This window comes from Myripristis murdjan, chromosome 8, assembly GCF_902150065.1.
Source record: "Myripristis murdjan chromosome 8, fMyrMur1.1, whole genome shotgun sequence".
NCBI classification, from domain to species: domain Eukaryota; kingdom Metazoa; phylum Chordata; class Actinopteri; order Holocentriformes; family Holocentridae; genus Myripristis; species Myripristis murdjan.
The window spans coordinates 11450301-11469325 of record NC_043987.1 but is presented as its reverse complement, the minus strand read 5'-3'; the positions used below and the strand labels follow the sequence as shown (position 1 = coordinate 11469325).

Genomic DNA, 19025 nt, shown 5'->3' with positions numbered 1-19025 from the left:
TTTGGTTCTCGGTTTTTAGTGTGCTTTTTACTAAGATTTAAGAGACTCTAATTGAGGAGCCAAATCACTTAAAAATTATTTGTTTGAAGAGTTTAGATCTGCAGCACACATCACATAGCTTTAAAAGGATCAGTTGCTGACCTTCTCATGAATTTGTCTTCATTCATGCTGCAAATAAAGTGCTTCATCTTCATTTTCACCCAAAATATTTTTAATATATTTGGATGTATTTCTGTAGTTAATTTCAAGAATAAAACCACACATGCAAATTACTCCCAACCCTGGACCCTGATTGACAGACGGTACAAACCTCCCCAGTTCAAGTGATGCAGATATGCTGAGTGGGGGCATTCAAATGTGTGTGTGGATTCAATTACTTCAATTACTTAGCTGACTGAAATGATTTAAACAGTTGTTGATTTGAATGATTTAAACAGGGCGGGTTGCCAGTCATGGCAAGTTCACTTCTAATGTGTTAGCTTGAGTTCATTTCAACCTCCTTGTAAATGTTAATGGATTGTTTTTTTTTTTCCAAAAGCAGTCATTGTAAATCAGGACACACAAACAAGAGTCAGTTTGTAGAGCTTGAATTGACTAACCATGGTAACTGAGCAGCATTTTTCCACTTGTTACAGCATTTATATACACATATCGTAAAGATACTACCAAACTGGCTGGTACCAAAAACTGTTTCTCTTTTTGTGTGTTGTCATTTAATCCTCATTGGTGTGTGCAGTCTCCTGCTTGTCACCACAGAGTCATCATCATCAGCTGCAAGAAGCAGCAGGGTAATAATAAACCTCATCAGCACAGGAGGTCAGCCTGCCTTCATTAGAATTAATTTCTCCCTCAGCCTCTCCTGCTGCACTCTTAAAGGTAGAATAAATCCGCTTAGGAGACACAAGGGATATGTTCAGCAAAGTCATATTCACCAGCAAAATGTGCCAGAGACACAGTAGTACTGAAAGAAATTTAGGAGGATGTTGTCTAAACAGGGTTCTGTGCGTTTTCTGCTGTCTTTGTCTTGTCCAGCAATCAATGACTGTCTCCACTTGGCTCTTTGGACTCTGATGACTCTGATGCATCATTTTTATGTCTTTTGTTACTTTATTTATACTCAATAGTGTTGACTATTACTAATACCACTTAGTGCTTGCTCATATACAAATGGAAATCATTTTTATAGTGTTATTGTCCTACAAAACCATTTCTATGTGGCAGTGAGTCCTCATCACCAGCACTTAACTATGACAAGCTCATAGTGTTTGGTTGTAGCAGGAAACCAAAGCAAATACCACACAGAACAGATCTGCGTTGGGAATCAAGCCGGAGTCGTCGTTGCAACGAGACGACAGCTGTAACCACTGAGAGTTCATAGTTTCCCTGACAAAAGAAAACGCAAAAGGATAGAGAAACCAGGGGCCGATTTCATTTTGTCCTCATGTACTTAAAGTTACCATTTCTGTTATCTTTATTCAAGGCTGAATGCTCCTTTATGCAGCCTCAGTCAGCAATCGTCCTGTCAGCCGAAAGAAACAAAGTCAAATTTGGGTCAGAGAAGTCAGAGAGAGCACAAAACTTTTTTTTTCCAACTACAGGCCCTCAACACTCAATTGATTTATTTATTTTTTTTAATTTATTATGTGTTTTTATAGCATCCAGAGCAAAAATATTGAAACTGTGGTTATACTGTGTCACACTGTCATTCAAAAACTGCATTGACAGTGCATCAAGACTTTATAGACCAAAGGATCGGCGCATCCTTCCTGACAGGCCTCTCATCTTGGCCTCCTCTTGTCTTTGTTCTTGTCACCATGTCTGTCTAATCCATCATCATCTTCTTCTCTCTTTCACTCTCTGGTGGAAATCCTTTTCATTAACATCTGGCAGTGATGAAATTCTTTCACCTCCTGCACTGTCTTTATGAGTTTCTCGCACTCAGGCTGGCAGATGCAGCGCAGTGTATCCACAATTTCTTCTTTTGAGGGTGTTTCACCTCGAGATATATTCAAATCTTTCCCAACTCTGTGTTGGCTTAACATGATGCACAATCAACCACTGCCCATGTCATTTTGAGTTGACACTATAGTAAAGTAAAACCACAGATGCTCCCAACAAATGCCAACAGTCAGTATGAAAACAGTGTTTGATTTGTGTAGCATTTGAAATTTGGGATGGGGTGATTTGTTACATCTGAAATCTCATGATTTCCCTATTTTTTTTTTTTTTTTTTTTTTTAAATTGAGGACCTGATACAGTAAACATTTCCAAATGTGTATTCATTTTGTAAATGGAATTAAACATCAAAATTGTTTTTGGTTTTCAGAGATACCCTTGTGGAGTTGCTTGAACTCAGTCAAACCTGTTAACAGCTTACAAAGACAGTAGTAAATCCAAAGACAACAGCAAAATCAGAGGTGAAGGTCTCCAAATATTTGTGGAACCAGGCTGAAACATCTGAAGTTAACAGTGTATCGTTTATAAAGCACAGTAGCAGAGTATTGTAAGGAATAAGGGGGGACTGTCACATAGCCATTGTAACACCTTGGAAACATCTCAGTGAAAACATTTCAGTAGTGACCCTGAGGTGATGCCGGGAGGGTCAACTTTGTTTGTACAAACCTGAAGTTGTGATACTTTATCAATCCCTGAGAGTGGAATTCATCTTAAAGGATAGGTTTGGGTTTATTCCCTTATTTCCAGTTATGGGCAGTGTTGAGCAATGGAAGTAACATTTTCGCCTTGATCTATCGAGTGAGCGGTACCGAAGACGCAGCGCGAGCTCCACAACTACAACTCAAAGTCTACGGGGACAAAACTCCTCAATCATTTTTCAGTGCAAAAACCCACTATATTTTGCAGGGAAAGATAACATGGCACTACAGAAGTTTGTCTTTACAAAATTGAGCAGTAGTTTATAGTCAATGTTGCTGAATTCCCTCTTTGTTGAATTAACAACAAGCCAGCAGACAGCCGGCCTCTAACCCGGGGCTTACCTGGAGGTATGATGAACTTCCATAGCATCATATCATCTTTTCCTGCAAAGTATCGTAGGTTTTTTAACTGGATGAACACTGGATGGATCAAGGTGAAAATGAAACCTCCATTGCTTGACAATGGCCATGACTGCAATAAAGGGGAAAGACTTCAAAAAAGCCAACCTATCATTTAATGTTTGTTCCATCAAGTTTGTCTTGCTCAAACACATTTTAGCTGTATGATAGAAGGCCAGTCTCCCTAACTACGCTTCCCTGCTGATGTAGGCTACCATACTGCAAATTATTGGCTTTTGCTGTGATGGAATTATAAGACTAGTAAAACATTTAGCAAATGATTAGCAAACATTTAGCTAACAGGCAAACATGTTCCACTTAAACCAGAGGTTTGTTTTCCAAATACCGTATTTCCCCAATTAATAGCCCGGGCATTTAATATGCAAAATCAACTTGGACCCCAGGCGTTTAAAAGAACCAGGCGGCTATTTGCTGCAGGCCTTTATTTATTTTTACACAGACCGGCACCAGGCCATTATTGTGATGACAGTTACTGTCCAACATACATTTAGTACAAAAGTACTGTAAGGCATAAGGTAAACATATCTGTACATACAAACATAGTGCAAACTGTATGTACCGGTATTTAAACAATCAGTAGCCAAGGCATCAACATGCCAGCAGAGCTCTTTGTGTAAACATAAAATTATGGTACCAAGTATTGTAAACTTAACACCATTAAAACTCTTTTTTAAATAAAACAGTGTATACCGTAAAATAAAATCATGGTATCAAGTACTGTAAACTGTATTAAACACCAACCCCACCACCATCAAAACAACACAGTAACAATAATACTGTAGCAATCTCAACACCACTCATCATCATCTTCATCCTCCTCCTCTTCCTCCTCCCCCTCTTCCTCCCCCTCATTATCTTCCTCAATCACAAGTTCATTGAGAAACTGCTGTTCCTCATCACTCTCATCCTCTTCCTCGACCACCGTAGCTGCTGTCTGGCCCTCACGAGCCGCTCTCTCCCTGCATGGTATAGCTGTCCTTCCTTGAAGCAATGAATGAGCTGCTCCCCACACTACAGTCAGCCTACACACCTTGGAGGATATCAAAAATCAGCAATCAGCTGTTGCCACCTTACACACACACACACACACACACACACACACACACACACACACAACCACAGCTGGTAATAATGATTGTCACACCTACCTTAAATGAACTGATCACAGTGTCCCGACCCAGGGCGTCCCAGGCTCTCAGGACCCAGTCGACCAGGAGACAGCGAGAAGGGGCTCTCAGGTTCCCTGACTTGGTGTAGGTCTTGTCTTTATCACCTGCCATCCAGTTATCGTAGGAGTCACGGAGGTGCGCTTTGAAGGGGCCATTCCACACCACGTCAGGGGGCTGAATGTACTTTGTGCAACCTCCAGGAATTACAGCCGTGGTAACACTGTACCCCTTCTTCAGCTCTGCCTTCATGGCCACGCTGATATGGCAGCGGTAGGAGTCCCATGCGAGCAGCCTTGATCCGAAGTGAAATTTTCCCACCACCTTCTGGAGCCATTGAATTATCAGGTCGTCATTAAACCACCCATTCTTGGAGGAAGTTATGATGACCCCGGGGATGTTCTGCATAGCCTTTACATCACGGACGGCCCCCTTAAACACAATGAAAAGCGTCTTCTTGGCTAGCTTCTCAATGGGAGCGTCCTTCTGAGCTACAGTTGTTCTCCTCCAGAGGGAGAAATTGTTATGGCGGAGGAATCGGGTAAGCCAGCCGCCAGTCGCTCTAAACACCTCCCCGTCTCTCTTGTCACTCGCCACGGCGTACAACTAATTGGCCTTCACGCTAATCATCTTACGGGAAACTCGGAGGTTCCGTCCACGAATGTGGTGTATCCACTGGGTGAAGTTACTCTCAAGCTCTTGGCTGACTTTCTTCCTCCCTCCACCTGACAAGCGAGCCCGCTTGCCATCTTTGTGTGCTTACAAGGTGAGTTCAGCTCTCTGTTTTTTCCATCCACGGACTTGCTTCGGGTCCACGTTGAACGCTCTGGCAGCTGCTTCTCCAGAGTTCTGCTCCACGTATTTCACAACTCCAAGCTTAAATGTGGCGTCATACTTTTTATTTTTCTTCCCTGTTACGTTATCATTTATGTCCCTTTGCTGTCCATTCTCCTCCATGTTGACCTGTCCTCCGGTGTGTGAAGGGGGGGCGTCAAATTGGCGCGCTGCGAGTCGATCCGTTTTCTGTGAAAATAAGAGTTAGTCAGTCGATTTAAGATTACGGTACACCGTTTTTTCTAACAGTAGCTAGCTCTCTTATTTTGACAGAAAACGGACATGCCGCACAGTTATTGTGCGGCTAACTGTTTGCTTCTGCAAAAATAAGGTGAATAGCCCTATTTTGGGTTTACCTCAATATAATGCAAAGTTATTTGGGTGGGCTGGGTAAGCTGGGTTTTTCTACCATGAGAAATCAAAATTGATACATTTGTACTGACAAAATGCCATTTTTATGGATCAAAACCTCCCACTGTAATGTTCTTCGAGCACTGCAGTTTGAGCACGCAAGCAAGTCGTTGAACTTTTCTCATGGTGCGTCACATGCTTCATAGTCTAGCCAGACTTATCTCCACACTTGATATTAGCACTGTGCCAGCACAGGGTCTGGCTGGACCCATTATCATTCTGGTATAGGGGAAAAAATGCTCTTGCTTGTTTGTATTTCTTTAAACCAATCACAGTTGTCTTGGGCGGCAACGGTGCCCTGGCAAAACTGTGTCGGGGTTAGCGGAAGGGGAGGAGAATTCTTACAGAAATAGTCTGCCAATGGCAGGGTGTTAGCCAGCTGCATCCTGTGAATCAGAGTACTTGCACTGTCACCCACAATCGGTTGACAGCATCATGTGCTGGGTTACAGGCTTGACATCAGTCTGCCACATGTTTGCTTATGTCTAGTTTTATTCTGGGATTGGCTCGCATTATTTTGTTTTTCATCGTTTGGTTTCACATATGTCTTGAATGGCATGTCCTCTTCTATTTCAGGAGCCTTCAGATATTATTGTGACACATCTTGATTTCTCAGTGAATATTGAAAAACCAACGCTGATGAAACCCTTTTGGGCGGAGGTTTGAAAGAAATCTTCTTAGATTTTTCGCAAAACACCAAGTGCGGACCTTCTAGTTTTTTAGATGTTGTTTTTCGAACACAAACAGCAGTCACACCAGGTATACGGCGGCCTTTCCTTGCAACCTTTTCTTACTGTTTCTAGGTACCAGGGGTTAGATGAACTACCGCTGTGTGATCCCTATGACCTTACAGGTAGCTCTATAGGCAGGACATTGGTCTGCCTCAGGGCACGTCTGCCTCCCCTCTCGTCCTGTCAGACTAGACTAGACTATAACAACATGCAGTAGAGGTACACACAGATGTCAGCCAGTTACAACCCTCACGTCATTTTGAGTCCAAACACCAAAATCCGAGCACTTACTATGTCCATACAAATGCACTGCGCCTAGAATGATTGCCCATGGGGAATGATGGAGTGAAGGGTTGGATAGAAAAGCTTCCACCCTCACCCACCTTCAGCATTATTGGTGCTATTTATAGAGAGGTACGCACGCGACAGGAGGTAGTGCTGGGGGAGATGGTCCATTATTCATCAACGCTCTGCATAGCAGCCATGTGTACTACTCTTTCTGTCTCTGTCATTCAGTTACTCAATAACTTGCTTTTCCCCCTCTCTATCTCCATCTGTCTATATCACTCTATTTCAGTCCCCCTCACTCACAAACACACTCGCATACAGTCTTTTTACGTCTGCCCCATTTCCCTCCGTCTCTCTTCCTCTCTCTTTTCCTCCCAGTGTGGGGATTTAGGTGCTGTAGGCCCTTGTTTTCAGTCACTCCACTATAGTGCTTTCTCCACAAGCACATGTCCATCCCTGTGTTTCCATGGCTGTTTAAATTATTCACATCAAGGCCATTACTGGAAACTTACGTCCCCCTCCTTTACGATCTATCCCCCACTCCCCCATTGCTGGAAACCCATCACGATGAGACAGGTGGTCCATGAGGATGGGGGCACATTTTCCCAGATTTTCACCACAGTGGGGGGAGAGTGCCCAAGTTCCTGCACAGTGAGTCTGCTTGCAGAGATGAATCACTCCTAGCAACATTTGGGTGAATAATTGAAGACCTCACCAATGGAACGAGTCATACCATCAATCTGTGTGATTTCTGGCTCCTGACACACCAAAATACAGATGACCAGGAGTCAACAGCCGCCTAAAGAGACCCAAGTAGGGAGTTGTGCGTCTGTCCTTGCATCCTCGCCCGCTGAAATGGGTGATGAGTAGATGTTAGCTGAGCGTAGCGGTTCAGCAGTGCAGCTTCCAAGTCTGCCAAATCTCCTTTTAATAACATTGATCTCACCGTGGGAAAGTCCTCTGTGCAAAATGAAAAAGCCTCTGGAATTGATCTCTTGAGCATTTGTTTTCACTACATATATGAATCTATATTTTGTACCTTTTTCAGCTTACTAATGTGAATAGTTGTGTATTATTAGGAGGTGTTGTTCCAAGAGAAACAGAGATTGTTATGGCTAAGTTTATGGCTCAGTGTTTGTGAATATAAGAAGCAAGATGCTCCATATTATCAGTATTACACATATGTGGGTGGCGGCGTGGCTCAGGAGGTAGTGCCGGCATCTGGTAAACTGAGGGTTCCTGGTTCGATCCATAGCACCTCCAGAGATTGTGTCGAAGTGTCCTTGAGCAAGACACTGAAACCCCTCACTGCTCCTGATGGGCAGCTTGCCACCTTGCATGGCAGCCTCTGCCATCAATGTGTGAATGTGTGTGTGAATGAGTGAAGGTGAGGCAAACACTGTAAAGCGCTTTCAGTGGCTGGTAGACAAGAAAAACGCTATAGAAAGGCCTTTTACATAGGCACTCTGAACAAAAAATGAGAGAATTATGTTTTTGGAAAAAAATGTCAGAAGTTTTGCATCAAAAGTAATTTATATTGAAGCACCAAACCAGACAATTTACCCTTTTCATAATTATTCTCTACAGAGTTACACATTATTCTGAAAAATAGATTAGGGGTCTGGTGATAGTGATTATTCAGTAGAATGTATCAAACTTTAAAATATTTCAAAGCATAAACAGTGGCATTCCAATTAAAATGCACTCATAATGATGTGGTGTGATCTACTGGTTTGGGCAAATGGTCCTTTGACGTGTCTGATTTGTACCAGCCAGTCCAACAACCATGTGCTTATCATCTCTCCTCTCAGCCTGCCTCTCCATCTCTCTCTGGCGCTTCCTCTTTCAGTCAGCTTAGGAATCACAATAAATGAACTCTGGCCTCTTGCTGACAGTGCTGAGCCAGCGGCCGAGCTCCAGCCCCCCGCTCAGTTGCACGCTCTATCTTTGTCATTTATCTAAATCCCAGAAATCAATTACAGCACACTAGGTGCCAGGGTGAGGGATTTGAGTTTTAATTTTCTCCGTACTCCTGAGGCATTGGCACCCGCCCCTCTCCTGGCATTGAGGCTTATGGATTAAGCAGAGGTAGACAATTCTCTGGCTTAACATATCTTGGATATTACCAGTTGTACATTTTGTGCTGCTCAATGAGTTCTATATTTGGAAGTGAAACCAACAGTGGCTGCCTTATATTTCTCCATGTTACCTTTTCAGACATGAGTGGCTCTGCTTGTAGTCAACAACAAAACGCTGGTCATCGATCACTTTTGTTATCTTCTCTGCTTATCCAGGAATAACTTCCTGATATCCTGAGCTTCAGCTTGTCTACGTTCCTTGCAGCTTACTGCTGTAGGGACTAGGTTTAAAAATGAGTTTAATTTTAATTAATATGTTTTTCTGATGGCTGATTGAATACCACTGCAACAAATCGAATGACGCACTGGTGATGTTTGTAAAATGTCACTGCCCATTGATTTGTATATATTATGGTTCAATATTTGACATCCACACATTTGCATTTAAGGGCAAAAAGTAATCTGTACTGTACTTAGGAAAGGCTAATTAACTTTCTCATCCTGCAGTGTGTCTCCAGGTTCATTATTTTGATTTATGATAATGTTAGTGATTTATGATAATGTTAATGATAGTATTTAGGGGAAAGTGGGGTCAGCAAGTTTTAATACATTTGTACATACTACTGTTTTTACACAGCTATGTAGCTGAGTAGTTGGGCCCATTCAGATAGACACATACTGGAGATTAAGAGCAAGAAATGGAATTTCACACTAAATGTTGTTTTCCATTTTTTCCTCTTCTGCAGTAATAGCTGTCTACTGGTCTGACCAACTGACTCTAAAAATAGTTGTTGTTTTTTTTTAATGTAGTTTTTCCCCTGTTGCCTGCCTGTTTAGCTGCATTTTTATCGGTTTGAAGTTGGCATATTTTTCTGACAACCAATTTCAAAGATAGCATCTTTGAAATGCAGACAGGCGCATGGCACCTCTTGAGATGGACCCCTTTTCAATAGGGGTCGCCGAACAACCTGTGAAACGATTTCTTTGAGCAGCAGCAGTCAAAGCTTACTCCATGGGAATTACTATCTAGCTGTGATCATTTAGATGACTGAGGCCTTATCAGAACCACATGTCAGTAGGTGTGTTAACCTGTCCCAGTTTCTCACTGTGCTTTATGTCCACATCGCCAACGGTTACTGTTAAAGCACAGCTGCCGCTTTGCAATCTATTGGCAGGGCAAAGCTGGGCAGGGATTTCTGAGAAGTGATAAGACAAGCCATGTCTGTACTCGGTGGCCTTAATGTTGCCTTGTTATCTCTACATAAAGATAGCCCTGGAATGCATTAGCACCACTGTGGAAAGAAAGAGGGAGTGAAATATAGAGCCTGAAGTCAGTGCACCTGATAAAAAACGCTACAAGTCTCAGTCTTAACTTTTCTACCATCATTAATTTGTCCTGTTTTTACACCTGAACCAATACCGAGAGAATCAGTTGGGTTGAACCTCCCTTTATGGCAATCCTATTTAAGAGAGCGAGTGAGAGATTATGACAGAGAGAATGAAAAACACAGAGGGACATGCAGACAGGAAAGGGTGAGAGAAGAGGTAGTGTGCGTCATTGTGTGTGCCTGTTTAAACACAATGTAGGGGGGAAGGTCAGGTTTCGGTCCCATTTTTGGTCTTCGCAGAGCTCAAATGCTCTTGGAAGAATAGACTCAGGATTGGAAATGGTCGTGAACTGTAAAAAGACACTCCTGCACTCTCTCTCGTTCTCTCATACACACACACACACACACACACACAAACTCTGATTTCTCAAAAACGCACACACAACACACGCCCTCTGCTTTTGCTCTATCCCTTAGAAATTCTAAACCTCCTTTCAGCTCCATTTGTGAGCGCAGGTCATGGTCGAGCTGCCAGCCTGGGAACAGTGGCAGCCAGTATGGGACCAGGAGCTGTGTTAGAAATTGGAGGAATAGTAAACAGAGAGAGAGAGAGAGGGACAGAGAAAGCATGCGTCAACAGAGAAAGCTTGGAGAGCACATTTCTGTTTGCCCCGGTCAGCTTAGTGTAAAAGCAAAGCCGAAATGATATGATGACTTAATGCATTCTCAAGTGCCCGACTTTCACACCATGCTGTTGTGTGGCGCGGATGGCGGGTGAGCAGAGAAATGTTAACAAGGTGTCTGTTTGCCACATGGCCTTTTGCAAAGAACCACTCAATAGCCATGCCTGCAATCTGTGAACAGCAGTTGATTCTGTATATAGATATCCAGTTCACTGGTACGACTGCTCATTGTAGCTTGTAAGTGGCTTAGATTTTCCTCTTGCATAGCCATATAAAACATGAATACAATGTTCAGTTTCATGGATTCTTAATTTAGTGACAGAACAGCTGATGTGCACCAGTAAAACAATGGCTGTTTCTTGTTATAAGCTGTATAAGCAATTGCTCAGGGCCCTCATACCACCAGGGTTTCCCATCATTTGCTATTCATTTCTAGTTGTTTATGGTTTCTTGTGTTATTTGCTGTGGAATATTTCAACAAATAATACTAAAACCTGCAATTTATTAGCAGGAAAAATGTATTTAAAAAATAATGGACCTCTTTTTAAACCCATTTGGTTCACTTTATTCGACATGATCTGAAAGAATTTATTGATTGAAAAAGCTTTAAAAGATTTATTTGTTTCAAAGTTGCTGTGAATTGTTATTGATTGAATTCATGATTGTGTTTGTCACGTCTCTTAGGTTTTTAGTCATTAAACTCATTAAAAAATAAATAATAGTGTAGATTAACTTAAGTTCAGTCAGGCAGACTACCTGCACCATTCTCACTGGCTCATTCATTCCTTTTTTTTCTTTGACCACATTAGCCTATCTGTAGCTGCCCTGTATTTCTGGGCGCTCCTCGTATCCCATCACAGTGAGCTTCCGATTTCCAAGGGCTCACTCATATTTTTTCTCTTATTTCCAAGGCACCCACTTCTAGGTTTCCTTCTAAAGCCCTCTATCAGCTCATCTGCTCATCAGTGTCCATCATCCAGAGAATCAATCAGAATCTCTGCTTCCCACTCACGTCATTGTCTTTTTAGAGAGATGAATAAGAATACAAATCTTTATTGTCCAACAAGTGGAAATTTGCCTTTGGCTTCACAGTTTAAAAGACATAGAAGGACTCTTGGAAGACGTGAAAGACATATAACCCAGCTAACAAACAGCAGACAGGCCCAGTTCATTTGTGCTCACCAACATCAACGTAAAGGCTCCAGATGGTTGAACAGGAGAAAATCCTAAGCGCCATTCTCTCTACATCCTCACCCTTTAATCGAATGACATCAGCAATCTGCAAAAGCCTTTCTGCCAGCTTCATTATTCCCTTTATCCATAACCAGTGAATGTTTGATGTTATTCAGCAGACTCTGGTCTTGTTGACTAAAATATGTCTTGCTTGGTTGAAATAATAACAATGCATTGTGTGTCTTTTCATTCTGACATATTGAAATATGTCACTGAGGAACTGGGAGTGGAGTGGGTGGGGATAAGTAGGATGTTGCATAGGCCTCCAAGATGGTCAGAGATGGCTCTGATGCAGCATGCAATCAGCGCTGTCATTCAGTCTCACTTACACATCCCCTTTTGTGCTTGTGTCAGAAGCTTGGCTGTTTGCATGAAATTACCCCGACGAGAGAGAGTGATTGGCATTTGATGGAGAGTAAAGAGGTCTCACTACATCTGTGCACCATTATCATCAAGTGCAGTAACTATTATTATACTGAATTTAACTACAGCGCATAGACCAAGCACATAGCGATAATGCAGCTTATTGAATTTAAATCTTATGCTTAGATGATTTGTCTCAGATCAGCACCTAGGAAGGAAGGTTATTTGGTTTGTTGTGGACTGTATGGCATCAGTCATTACGGCACAGCGGTGCATGTGAGACCCTCCCACTGTGTGCCATCCCACACATTTGTTTTTTGACCTTGCAAGCCTTTCAATGATCAGTCTGTTAGTTTTTATCTGTTTCTCCCCTCTTCTTTTATCTTTATCCAAGGCCAGCTCCGCTCTGTTCTCAGAGGGTTATGTTTAGGTCAGTACTTTTCCTCAGCTTTTGAATATCACATTTTTGCCCTGGCAAGGTACAGCAAGAATGTGCTGAGCCTCATTACACAAAAGCCTCTCTAAACCTCCTAAAATCATTGTTGCACATCAATATATGTGATGATTTGGTGCACTTGACAACCCAGGATGTGTTGGGGTCTGATGATTTGCCTCAAACACACAAATGTACACAGAGAACATTTGGGAGCTCTTCTCAAAAGAAAGTGTCTTTGAAGAATTTTGTATTTATGTCAGAGACTGACAGTGTGACAAAATCATATTCATGAATTGTCTCCTCTCTGCTGCAGGGTCCCGGTGGAGCGGAGGAAATAGCGTCTCCTGACCCATCCCAGTCACAGTCCCAGCAGCCCAAGGTCGGCCACAGCTTTGTCCAGGAACACTTCCAGGCACAATACAAGTGAGTTTCCTCTCTGCAACATCGCACTCCCACCAGCTGGAAATTAAACGTGAAATGTCTGCTTTAACAGATTCCGACTCAACATACAGCATTAATCACACCATTACCAGTGGTCTGAACTGGCTGTATATGACATGGCATTGTTACTGCCAAGGCTGGATAGATACAGGTTCACCACCAGTCCAAGTTAGGAAGTAAAAATCTTACACATCTTTTTAGTGCTGGGCAAAACATGGCTAACATACAGTGATGTCAGACTACATATCGACTGGGATTTTGGATATAGCAATATTGTGGTATGGCACAAGTCTTTTCCTGCCTTTCAAGGCTGCTTTATAGTAAAGGGGTGTAGTTTTCCAAATTTATTGGAAGGGATGCACTGATCGATCGGCCTGAGATCAAAACTGAGTAATTTTACACCAGAATGGTTCAGACTGATACCGGCAGGTCTGTCTAACTATAAAGCAGATTGTATTTGTCAATCTCAGGCTCCAGAAAATGGCAAATTGGATCGACTGTGCATTGATAGCAGCTACAACCAGTGTTTTCACTCAGAGGCTGACTACAACTCAGCCTCTTCTCTCTTGCTAATTACTGTTAGTAATCACTGGCTCTCACCTTAGTCAACTGAGGTGTGAGGTCTTTGAAAAATACAATGATTCTGATTCTGATTTTTTTTTTTCTGTTGCAAAATAGTTATTAATGTTTCTTAAGCCCATTGCTTTAGATTTACTGCTTTGAAAGTATCTATTTTCTTCAGAAAAACAGTGATTTAGAAAATAGGTTACCACTGTATTTTTGAGGAGTTGCTTGTGTTGGATTCTATCAGTGTGATGACCACAGGGTTTTGTTTGCTGTGTCTGTACCGAAAACAACTACATTATGCAGTTAATGTGCTGATGCCAGCGGTGTGCTTCTCTGTCCGGGAGATGTCAATATGCAATACGCAGTTGTGTTTTGTCTGTATGACAACTGCACTCTCATATACCAGCTGCATGGCTTACAGACTGCCCTGTAGCACTGAGGTCACAGGTTAATACAGCAACTAATGTGTGTCCATCAACAGTGATAACCTATCTGTTGATTCATTGTACTGCAAATTCCTTTGGATAATAGCATCTGTTACTGCAAATGACCGAAATATGAATATGTAGAGTCCAAAGCCCTGTGTAGCTACAGGTCCGCCTCACATTGCACACCAGTGCCTATGATCTTTAGGCTTCATTGACTGGATTAGAGTGTAATTGGTAGATACAGCCGATGTAATGGAGATGTCATTATTTCTTTTACAGAGGGGTCTCTGTCCTCAGAGACACAGATGCCTGGCTAGAGGAACAGAAAACTCATTACTTCCTCACAGCTCTTCCAGTAATTACCAGGCAGGCAAGAGCATCAATACTGAAAAGGTCTGACAAAGAGCTGCCCTAGTGCTCTAACCTCTGTGTTTCCTAAGGAGGCAGAAAAGTAGTCACCAAAATATCTTCAGGCTTTGGAGCTGTCTGCAGAATTTTGGTTCACAAAAAGATATGCTCTCTCTCTCCTTTTTATTATTATTTTTGTTCTTTGTTTGTTTACATTATAGTTTAAAGTTTGGTAATAAGCTTGTCACCATGTTGCATTTTCAGTATTTAGATATAGGATAGCATTCAAAATAAATACTCAGGTCCCAGACAGATAGGGTTTTAACAACTAAGAAAATGAGTCCACATGCTGAATGAAATTATGCTCACAAAATTTTAGGGAATTCTGATCAGTATTTCGAATGCGTAAGTATCCTCATCAGTAATATTTTGGGAGCATGTTTTGATCCAGTGTACGGACTCTACGTTTGTGCACTTTCAATAATTTCTCAAACAACTGGATGTCACTGCATCCCTGTTGTTTTTCTAATTTCTCTCTGGCTGGTAGTAACTGACAGTAGGGTCCTTCTGGCTCCCATCTAACCCCCATCCTGGAGATAATACATACATCTGACAGCTGTGGTCTACTTAAAGTGGAGCATCATTCAGACGCTGAGTTAAAGGGTATTCCGTCAAATGATGTCTTTGTCATTTTCAGAAGAGACAAAGTATTCACATCTACCAAACAGGTGCTGGGGAGGTATCAAAACATGAAGACCTGAAGGCCAGAGCAAGACCCACCCTGGTCGAAAGGTTGTCTGTTAAATAAGGAACTTTTAGTGTGCGGCTACTTTTTTGTCTTTGTATTTTCAACAGGAAACCAACAGATTATTGTAAATGACCTTTAGATTGACCAGACTGGTTTTCACAGCAGTCTTTTTGGATCCATACTGTAAAGTGTTGCCTAGCATCACTACCTCATATAAGGCTTGTTACCCTCTGGAAGTTTTCATATCTATGCATATCTATATCCTGTTTGTTGGTGTTTCCCTCCAACTGCCAGCTCCTTGGAAAATTGGCAGCTTGGTGTGGATGGCAGTAATACATCTGTCAGAGCACATCTCTTAATTGCTACCCCTACTGACAAATGTCTCAGCTCAGGGTGTGTCTAGACAGGAAGCAGCAGTCTTTGCAGCCTGGCAGGCAGAATCTGTTCCTCTCACCCACTCAAACACTCTGCTAGCCAGGGAGAGAGGGGGAGAAAGAGTGGGTGAGATGGTACAGAGCGGATACACATGGCTGGGCTCTGAGCACACGCAAGCCACAAACTTCACAATACAACTCTTCCACAAACGGATAATTTGAGTCAATTTCAACAAAGACAAAACGCGCACAGGAATTGCGGGATTCGGATTCGCGAAGAACTATTTATGGTTGTTTTTCTTAACTCCTGTCTCCCTCTTTTTTCCTCAGTGGGAGTTGAGTCCTTAGCGCTCACCGCTGCCTACGTAACAGTTTGCAATGCAGTGTCCGATGTAATACAACATCTCAAGTTGACAAGCCGGCGAATCATCCATATAATAGCCTGTTTTGTCATTATGCAATCATCATGGCCACTATACATCATCAAATAAGCTAAATCGCTGCCGACAAACTGAGGATTACATAATGTCCAAGAAAACCCTGGGTGTTATTTGATCTTTATTTACCTTGTCCATCATCACATGCCAGAGTTGATCAAATTCAAACTCCAGAGCAATCCATTGTGTGTTGAAAGCGGTTCTGACCTCGGTTTCCGCCAGCAGTTCTAAATATATTGTAGCAATGTGGGTTTATGAGTCTATTATTCATTAGCTGCTCTGATCAATTAGGTAAACCATGAATAAGAAGTCGTCTGCATCTGTGGTTATGTCAGTGCCTTGGTGGCTGCAGTCGGTGGGGACTGCAGTGAGAGCGGCTCAGTCTTTTCCGTCAAGCACTGTTCATTAGAGTGACGCCGAGAGATGGGCAGCCGAGCGTGTCAGATTACAAACGTGGTGCAGTCTCGCCAGGAGCCCGGCTCGTCTTACTGTGTCTCGACAAGACGCCACTTTCTCAGAAAGCCCCTCGCATCTTTGCTCTGAATCGGTTCGACTGGATGACCTTTGTTTCGGCTTGTCCTCTGATTTGTTTTGATATGAAGGGGAGAACTGGATAACTGGTACTCTGGACTTCTCCCTTGGCTCACAAAGTAAAGTGAAGGCTCTGGTTTTGTATGTGAACGTTGTAATTTCAATTAGTCAATTATGAGGCTCACATAAAGGTTTATGGCCCTTTCAATTTCAGCGCTTTAGCTTTGTGAATAAACTACCCTTCCTCCCCCAGCAGAGGAGAGCTGCCAACTCAGTATTGCTAGGCTTAGTGAGATGAATTAGCTGCCAATCTATCAAATGTTAAGCTATAGAGAGGATTTCCTATATTAGCAGTCTTAGGAAAGAAAATCAAGTTAATTAATTCTAATTAGCAGCTAAAGAATCTGGCTGGTGCCTTGCTGAAGAAATATTTTGGAACTCCAGTAGCCTGTAGTAGAGCTCCATGTCTCTTCAGTATGGCTACATACCAGACAGAGGATACCTCTCAACCTTTGCACGCTTCTTCCATTAGCGCATCACCAGAATATCACCCCTTTCCCTCTCTCCTTTCTCTTTTTAAGTGTGTCATAGCAGGGCCATGCACATCTATGTTTTAGTAGAGCCAGAGTGTGATTTGTATGCATGGAGTGCTGTTACCCTCACTGTTTCCTGGCGAGAGCAAGACATCCGTAGGGAAGCCATTCTACTCTGCCAAGAGGGAGAGCTCCACTAAGAGCCAGTGTCAGCTGGGTTTGCTTGAATAGAGCTTTATTCACTCCCCATCTCTTCCCCCACAGGGTCTGTCAGGTGCCTTCCTATAAGGAAAACACATTTGAGCAGCTCTTCTCTGGCTTAATTTCCCATGATAGGACGCTATGTGAAGGTGGTACAGCTTCTCCACACATAGGCTCGGAGAGTTAAGAGTCCTGCATATTGAGCCAGTGAAGAGGATAATAGAAAATGGTGTTTTACATTTCTTATTGATTGAGATTATCAGCTTTTTTCTTTCTTTTTTTTTTTTTTTGTAAGTTTATCACAATGCCCTTTTTTGGAATTAAGTCTAAAGTCTATCTACTGTTATACTTTGTTTCTGCTGCATTTTTCCTTACACCACTCTATTAACATTTTACATGCTCTGCAAATTCTCCAACCTCTCACCCAGCTCGGAGCATTTTGTTGCAGTAGCCTTGATGACTCAGAACTGTCATTGATTATGAGTAATTTCTCTCCTGAGGCCTTCACCTCTGTTGTACATTTGTTTCTGCTATGCCTGTAATTATATAACTTCTGAAATTAAATCAGTGTAATGACACTGTACTTTACAATGTAGTCCATGGCATGAGATACAGCATATTTTATTGTCTGTAGTGTTGATAGAATCTGCCCTCTATGACACTAATTACTTCCTGGTCAAGGACTACAGTGGCAGTAAGCCAAAAGATCAGTTGAGGTAAAGGTGCTAAACGTAGAGTCTCCTTATGAATATATAATGCTGAAATTAGTTTTGGTGAGGCATCCTAATGCTAGCAAGCACACAGTGGCTGTTGCCATTTCCTCAGTGATCTGCTTTATGCTTTCATTTTGTATAGTTTTGTCAAAAGCAGTGGAAATGTGCTTTGACCTTTATTTATCCAGAGAGGGTTTGCTGAGCATGCATGCCCTTTTTTCACCTCTACCGTGCTTCACACCGATAAAGTTACACGTATTCATACCTAAGAGCTGCCAAGAATAGCCACACTGCAAAAAAAAATCTCCATTTTAACAAGACATTTGCTCTCATACTGTATTGAGTCTAGTTTCCAGTGCAACTGCACTTTTATCAGGATTTTTTTTTGGATTGGTTTTAAGAGAAACAAAATTTAAGACTGAATATGAGACTAATTGACTTGTGAAGATGGGGATTTTTACAGTCTTCTAATGCTGGCACTGGGTCATTTCACTGTCACAAATAGGAGTGCTTCCCTCAAGTGTCTTGCTCAAAAGAACATCAGCAGTCGATGTTGAAGAAAGTCCAGACTCACGATGATCTGGAATTTGAAACTTCCATGTGCAGTGATTAAATAAGCCAATAGAATGCACCTTGCACGGGTTAATAAATGTAGCATCAGAGAACCTCATCACAGTTTGCTTGTTTATCTTGCAGTTCCTACGCCAGAGCTTCAACACAGATCAACTTAAAACAATGGACAAGGACATGGCTTTACTTTGCAGTCCAATTTACAAAAACACTTCCAGCAATCAGCAGTCTTCTGTGGAAATACACTTTAAATGCTCTCTGACTCATTGTTCAAATAATTAGCTAACTGGACTAAGTGACTTCCTCTTGCAAAACTTTGAGGGATTTGTTGGAACAAGTGTAATCACGGACAAGAGTGGAAAACTGCCGGAATGGAAGACCGCTGCTGTTTTGTCTTTTTTCGGAGAGCCATGTCCTGTGCATTCAGACACACAGGAAGCAAGGCCATTTCTAAAGCTCCCTGCTCTCTGTGCTCGAGACCCCGTAATGGCATCACACAGAGAATTAGT

The 19025-nt window shown here is 42.1% G+C and overlaps 1 protein-coding gene across 2 annotated transcripts in view; it reads left to right on the top strand.

Moving 5' to 3' along the window:
* The window catches only part of usp43b (ubiquitin specific peptidase 43b), an 82398-nt gene that overhangs the window by 16828 nt on the left and 46545 nt on the right, over window positions 1-19025 (top strand). For both annotated transcript variants that reach the window (XM_030058755.1, XM_030058754.1), the window contains exon 3: window positions 12939-13048. In XM_030058755.1, the coding sequence (XP_029914615.1) occupies window positions 12939-13048 (110 nt within the window). The remainder of the gene's footprint in view (window positions 1-12938; window positions 13049-19025) is intronic.